Consider the following 7,471-nt stretch of genomic DNA (forward strand, 5'->3'; position numbering starts at 1 on the left):
AACAAAGGACAGTGACGAAGAGGACTTCGATTTCGGGGGAGAAACAAAGGAGCTGGGAGTCTGGGACTGAGAATAGCTTTTGTCGAGAGAGGCTTAGAGTTTTTACCGAGAGAGAGAGAGGGGGAAACAATAGGTTTAGGTCTTTCTTTCTTTTCTTTTTTTCTTTCGGATATATGGTTTGGTCACTTAGTGACATGTCTCCCACAACAGATAATTAAAAAACTGTTGTACGAGAGTATATATTAAAAGATATGTGCCAAAGGAGGGAGGGAAGTTTACCGCTTGCCTAGGTTTGGTGGGAGGAATTCAAATCGATTTGAGCCAAAATGAAAACATTGTTGCCACCTATGTTCCTCATTCAGACAACAGAATGACAATACCTGTTGTACAAGATTTTGCATCTTGCACTAGGTACACCTAATAGAAATTGTCAAATTATCATACAACGGAAATAACTAGACTGTTGTAGCTTGCACGTATAATTCTATTGTGTGATAAAATTGGTGAACTTGTCTTCGGATGGAATTTTGAGTTTAGTGATGGCGGGATATCTGCCACTAAGTTTTGTGTCATTTATACAACAGTACTATCTTAATTGTGTTGTGTGATAGAACTTTGAAGAAAAAGTTCTCAATTTGTTAGCATTCCCACAACAGAACTTCATTAACAGCATTGTACAATGGAGTTCACGTTATCAGACGACGGTAAAATTTTATTCTCTTGTCTGATGGGTGTTGTGTGATGCACTTTTTGTAGTAGTGTATGCAACCTCAAGTACCAGATTCTGAGGATAATGAGGATATGTTTGCTGAAGAAGGATCAGATGAAGAGCAACCAGATTTTTTCATTAATTCTGATAGGGAGCAGGAAGAAGTTGGTTTAGAGTTTAACCCGAAAACAGACATGAAGAGGCTTGTTTTCAAATTAGGGATGAAGTTTGGTACAGTCCAGATATTAAGGGATGCTTTGAGGGAAATGGCTATACATGGAGGCTGGGAATATGTTTACATTAAGAATGACAAAGTAAGGTTAATGGTTGTCTGCAAGGAGGATGATTTCCCTTTTGAGCTGTTTACTTCTAAAATGCAGCATAAGGCTACTTTGATGATCAAGGGGTATAATTTAAAGCATACTTGCACAAGAAAATTCAACAGCAAAATGGTGAAGCTGAAGTACTTAACTGCAAAGTTCAAGGACCAGATAGCCAAGAATGAAGCATGGAAACTAGGTATCACTACAAAAAAGAATTGTGTTAGCTTCACCAATTTGCGTCGGCCTTCAATTGCCGTCGCCAATGCCTCCTGTTTTGCGACGGCAAAAATTGAGGGGTCGCGATTGTGCAAAATATTTGCGACGGTAACAACTACCGTCGTCACTGGGCTTGACAAACCCAATGATTTACTTCGGCAAGAGTTAGCCACGACAGTCGCCCTCTGCTCAAAAAGGAAAAAAAAAAAAAAACCTCTCTCAAAACGGAGGCCGATCTCTTCGTCTCTCTTGTTCTCCCTCTCTCTCCGTCATCGCAAATCCCATCTTCCGCCAATACTTCTGTCTAAGCTCTTCCTTATCGGCAAACCAGATTGGGGAAATCTTTTGGGGGTATCGTTCAGATCTAGATCCCTCACCTGCAAAAGAGTCAATTGGGTCGCATATCGTAAACGACATCGATGAGTCCGTTTCAGGGGAGTTCTAGCTGGCTGGAGACCAGAGCTAAGATGGGTTTCAGTTTAGGATTCTTGGTCGGCATCTTTGGAGTTCTAATTCTCTCTCATGCCGCTTAATCAACCGTTCTTATTTTCCTCTCTCTCGGCAACCAAGAGCAGCATCCATCTCTCTTTTCTTCGAGCAGCCTCCAAACCCAAAACCCAGAGAAGCATTGAGCGAGACCTCCCCAAACCCAAAACCTAAATCACTGTTCGAGCTTCTTCCACTGCCTTCGTCGAGACCTCCCCAGCTGTAAGTATGCTTCTTTTTCAAGCTTGGATTTCAATGCAATCAGTCAAAATTGAAAAACCCAGTTTCAGTTTCAAAGCACTGGGCTTTTGGATTGTGTGTTTAGCCACTTGTTTCAGTAACTTTCTAGTTTCTACTAATGTTTGATGGTTGAGGACTTGAGTCCTATTGTTGGTTTCAAGTTATTGGTTGATTTGGCTTTTTTTTCCTTCATTCAAATCTGGGAGTTATGTGTTATTGGTTGGTTTCAAGTTATTGATCCACTCTGCTGATATTGATCCACTCTGCTTTGGCATCTATAATTAGATGTAGATTTGGTTTTTTGCTTATTTAGATTGAGAAATCTGGTTTTGAAGAATGATGAAGTAGCTCTGGTTGTATATCTTGTTTGATTTTTGAGATCTTAATGAAATGGGTTTTGGAGAGATGATGTTGCCCTCCATGTGTTTGTGAAAATGACTCTTTCAATTGAATGATGCATTTTGTTTCGATTATCTGCAAATGCAAACTAAATGAAGTACTTGGCTCACATAATTGAGAGCTATGGTAAAATGTTCATAGAATTGAAAGGTGAAACTCATTTGCTTGCAGTCATCACACACTTCTCCATCTTCCTCATGTCATCAATTGCTTCATCATTACTGTCCAGTAGCAAACGGAGCTTTCTTTGGTTATAGCATTTTGATCATTACTGTTCAGTAGCAAACGGAGCTTTCTTTATGTTTCAACATTTCCATCAGTTGTCCCAGGCTCCCAGCATTTTGAAATTACATTTGCTTATGGTTCGTTTGCATTTATATTTCCTACAGTTTCACTTTACCATAGTTATATTTGTTTCAGTTTTCACTTTTTGTCTGCTGAAGCATGACAGTTTTGAGTATATTTGTGTTTTTGGCTGTTTGTATCTAATGAACTTTGTATTTGAACCATTTCTATGATAGAAGATTTTCACTTTTATCACATACTCTGCTATTACATTCTATTAAGAGATAGGACTGTGCAACAGTGCAAGTATATGTGTTGAATGCTTTAATGTACTAAGGTTTAAGTACTGTGCAACATGCAAGATTTACTGCTTTAATGTACTAAGGTTTAAGGTTTTCGATGCTTAAATTGCACTAAAGAGACTATTTTCTTATGGTTTTGGCTTAATAACCTAATGCAATTGGTCAATTATTGAAAAGAAAGTAGATTAGTCTCCTGGATTATTGTGCTGTTCCTATGTGCTACTGGACCTCTGTTTGTTTGGCTAGTGCAATGGTTTGTGGCTTTGTTGAAGTAAGGTTTTCGATATATGAATTTATACAATTGTTCTAGTTTTTCAAAATAGACGGTTCCTATGTGTTAATTTGGCGGTGTTTGTATAAGTGAAAATCCTTTGGGGCTGTATTTTTTGGTATTTTGTATTGAGTTCTTTGGTGTATTGAGTTCAGTTTGTTATGGGTTTGTTGATTGTTATTACTCTATTTGATTCTGTATGTATTGCATTCTAAATGGTCTATTAAACTCTTCCCTTCTCCTTTTTGGTATTTCTGTTCAATTTATATCTCTACACTCACTCACAGATAAAACAATGTTGTGCTACTTTTTCTCTTAATAGCCTTCAACTAAGAACTCTTACACTTTCAGTAGGTTCGTTACTATATATAAATTTCTTTGGCATTCCCATGTAGACCAAGACAAGGTAGAAGCTTCTAAGTTATTTTTGCAAAGGTTAATGTGTCAATGTTTATAGTGACAGTGATAATGTTTATAGAATGCAAAAGTTAGTTGGTTTGAATTTAATGTGATTATATCCAACGCAGGGTTTGATGTCATCTTCAGAATCTAGTGAAGATGGAGGAAATGAAGTGTTCTGATTACTAGTTTTCCAGTACATTAACTATATGTAATTTAATTTTGTAAATTTATGTATTTGAACATTGGTGAAGATATATAAAATTGATGTTAAAAAGTAATTTGATGGAACTTTTCCTTTGTATCACTTTCTTCCCTAAAATAAAAATTTTAAAAAATTCTAGCAGGCAAATTTTGTATGCTAGATTTTTTTTTTTTAAATTAATAATTCACATTTTGCGACGGCAAATTGCCGTCGCAAATATCAATGGCGACGGCAAATTGCCATCGCAAATATCAATGGCGACGCCACCAACGACATCGGCAAAATTGCCGTCGCCTAGCCGTCGCCATTGGTCTTTTGCGACGGCAAATTGGCTTTCCGCGACGGCGTTGCGCCGTGGCAATTTGAATTCTTTTTTGTAGTGTATGAATTTTCTGAAAAGTTCTTATTCCATTCATGATGCTATGAGGATATTATGTTGATACTTGTACGATCATTTGACTGTTGTTGTATGTTATTGCAGATTCACTAGCTAAGACAATGTCTGCCAATATTAAAGCAAGGGTATCAACTCAAATGGCTTATAAGACCAAGAGGGCAGCTTTGCTGGAGGTTGAGGGTTCTATAAGATACCAGTTTGCAAGGTTAAAGGATTATGGCAGTGAGCTTAAGAGGGTGGATCTGGAAACTACCATAGCTAGATATAAAGTATGATTTTAGCAACACAAGCAAGGAAACACTCTTCAAAAGAATGTACATATGCTTGGGAGCTTTAAAGAATGGAATAAAGGTTGGTTGTAGAAGTGTCATTGGATTGGATGGAGCACACTTGAAAAGCTATTTTGGAAGGCAGCTTCTGACTGCTATTGGTGTAGATGCCAACAACACAAGTTGGGTTGTGGCATATGCAATGGTCGATATGGAGAGCAAGGACTCATGGACATGGTTTCTGGAGCTTTTGTGCAAGGACCTGGACATCAAGGAAGATGGAGCATGATGGGTGTTTAGTAGTGACAAACAAAAAGGACTGAAACCTGCATTTGAAGAGGTTGTACCAAGTGCACATATACGGTTTTGTGTAAGGCATATGTGGACTAATTTCACAAAGCTATTTCCTAGAAAAGTAATGAAGGATCAAATGTAGAAGTGTGCCAAGTCTACTACTTTGCCTTACTATCAGAATGACATGGAGGAAATGAAATCCCTTGATACGGATGCTTATGATTGGATGACAAGTACTCCTACTTTAGTTTGCACTTTTCAATTAGGATATGTTTCAATGGTTTTAATTTCTATTTTGTTTTGCAGATGAGGAGAGGCCTCCAAAACACTGGTCTAGAGCTTTCTTTAACACAAGTGTTGTTAGGTCCATAATTACCTAGTAATTATTCCCCTAATCTTGCACTTTCGCTTAACCTTTGTGTTTATTTATATATATTTATTATGTTTTCCTTATCATGCTAGGAAATAATGGAAAAGCTTGGAGATGCCATAAAAACTCAACTTTAGCACATTTTCCTATTCCGGCTAGGAGAAACCGAGCTAGGCAAGGAAGGAGGAGCGGAAGACTAACCAAATGAACTCCAAATGAGTTGAAACTTACCAGTTCCATCATAAACATCCTAAGGATAATTTTTTATGAAGAGTATAAGAGTTAGTTCAGAGTGGAAGGCCTTCAAAAGATCAGTCCAATTTTCTGCACTAGAAGACGAAAACTGTAAAATCAGACCTGTACCGATTCCGGCAGCATTTCCGGCCAAAACACGGTGAATTCAGCTCTAAAATTTTACCATGATGATCTACACTCATGGAATAACATTTGGTATGAAGAAGTCGAGGGCCAATTCCTAACTGTCGGTGGAAATTCAATTGAAGGAAAAATGGAGAAGAAAGTGTGCAAACGGACAAAAAATTGGTCAACGGTGGTCAACGCCGGATTCCGGATATTTCCGGGCCGACCGAGAACATTTGTGGAGGACAGGAAAGAGCTGATTAGGGTTAGAGACTTTAGGTGGGAAGACTTTAGGTCTAGGTTATTTTGAAATTCAAAATTTGAAAGATGACAAGTGGTCTAATTCTTACACCTTACACATTTGTCTCCCATTTATTACCTTGTTCTCCTACACATTGACCCTTCTACCCTTACTTTTTCTTCTTCACCAAAATATCTATGGGCTTTCTAGGTCATTTCTATGTGGAGTCAAAAACTAGATCCACATTTTGTGCTTACAAATTTGTCAATCACATCTAGCCCTTCATTCCTTTTGATCTCCGCCCTTGATTTGGATTGCCTTGGCCTTTAAATAGCCCTTCCTCTCTCCCAAAACCGTGCATCCCCTTGGCTCCCTCATTTTGGAGCATCAAAATCTCTCTTTTCTTTAGTTTTAGGTTAGTTTTTCATACCTTGTACATAGTTCTTTGAGTTTGTGTGAGAAATAGGTGTGTAGGCACTTGGGTTTCACCAAAACCGAAGTTACTACACACTCTAAATCAATCACAACACTTGCTTTCACACATCCAAGCCTTTGTTCTTCTTTGTTCTTGAGTTTTGTGGATGTGTATGGTGTTTTGGTTGTAAAACCGAAAATCCCATACCTTGAAGCAATTCTCTCATCATTTGACATCTTTGAGAGCTAGGTAGAAGGTTGGGTAGTTCTTCTCTTTTTCTTTCCTTCTCTCTTTAATTTGATGTTCATGGCTTGTATTTGTAATAACATGTGTTGTGAGTAGTTGGATTTGAGGTAGGGCCAAACTTATGTGCAAATAATGTAGATTTCCATGTTTTTTGATGTTTATGCATGTGTTGAATCTATGGGCTTCTAAACTTTAATGCTTACTAAATGTGTTCACTATTAGTCACCTAGAAAGCATGTTTAGGAAACTAATGAATCGGAAACTTGAACTTGACCACTTCTTGAATCCGTGAGCATGTGTAGCCTTTAGGTGGTGGCTTAATGATTCTTACGGGAATTGTTAAGTTGCTTGAACTTCTTACTGTAAACTTAATGCATGTGTCGTGAGTTTAATTACCCTAAGGGGGTGTTAGGCTTGCGGTTCATAGCCCAGTTGTGTTTCAATGAAATATAAATGGGACTAAGGTTGTGTAATTTAACTTAGCTTCACCAAAGTTTGTTAAATTGCATGATTAGTTGGTTTCTTGGTAGCTTCACCAAAGCACTAAGGGGGAGTTTGTCAAAGCATGTTATTACATCAAATATGAGTTAGATTTTGTGCATGAGTAAGGTTAGGAGTGATGCCTAAGTCTCTATTCTTCTCATTGATTTAGTCTCTACATTTTTATTTGTTTATTTTATTTTATGCAACTTAATTTACTTCATAAAAATTAAAATCAACCAAACTGTTCACTACAACAATTGTAAATAGCATCCTCATGATTTTTAGCTTCCAAAGGGCTAAGGTTGTGAATTTGTAAAAAGGTAGACTTTGCATGTGTTTTCTAGGTTTATTTTCGCGGTGATCTACTTAGGGTAGAGTTACTCAATCTCTTGGGTACGATACTCTTACTTTTCCCCTTTACTAAAACTTGACCTCCTAATCTTGGGAGTAGGACACATCATTCATAAATTGCATACATTTTCATACTCAATGATGTCGCCAACAAGTTTTTCACAAGTGTCAACTGTGACATTATGGACAATAACTTATGTGAGAGTTTCA

General features: G+C 37.6%; 1 protein-coding gene across 1 annotated transcript; it reads left to right on the forward strand.

The window, feature by feature from the left end:
- Nucleotides 1-762: 762 nt before the first annotated feature.
- Nucleotides 763-4,790, forward strand: LOC112165052. Its single transcript, XM_024301448.1, has 3 exons — nucleotides 763-1,228; nucleotides 4,317-4,501; nucleotides 4,584-4,790. The coding sequence occupies exons 1-3, from the start codon at nucleotides 763-765 to the stop codon at nucleotides 4,788-4,790; spliced, it is 858 nt and encodes a 285-aa protein (XP_024157216.1).
- Nucleotides 4,791-7,471: the final 2,681 nt, after the last annotated feature.

Source organism: Rosa chinensis, chromosome 1 (genome assembly GCF_002994745.2).
Source record: "Rosa chinensis cultivar Old Blush chromosome 1, RchiOBHm-V2, whole genome shotgun sequence".
Classification (NCBI taxonomy): domain Eukaryota; kingdom Viridiplantae; phylum Streptophyta; class Magnoliopsida; order Rosales; family Rosaceae; genus Rosa; species Rosa chinensis.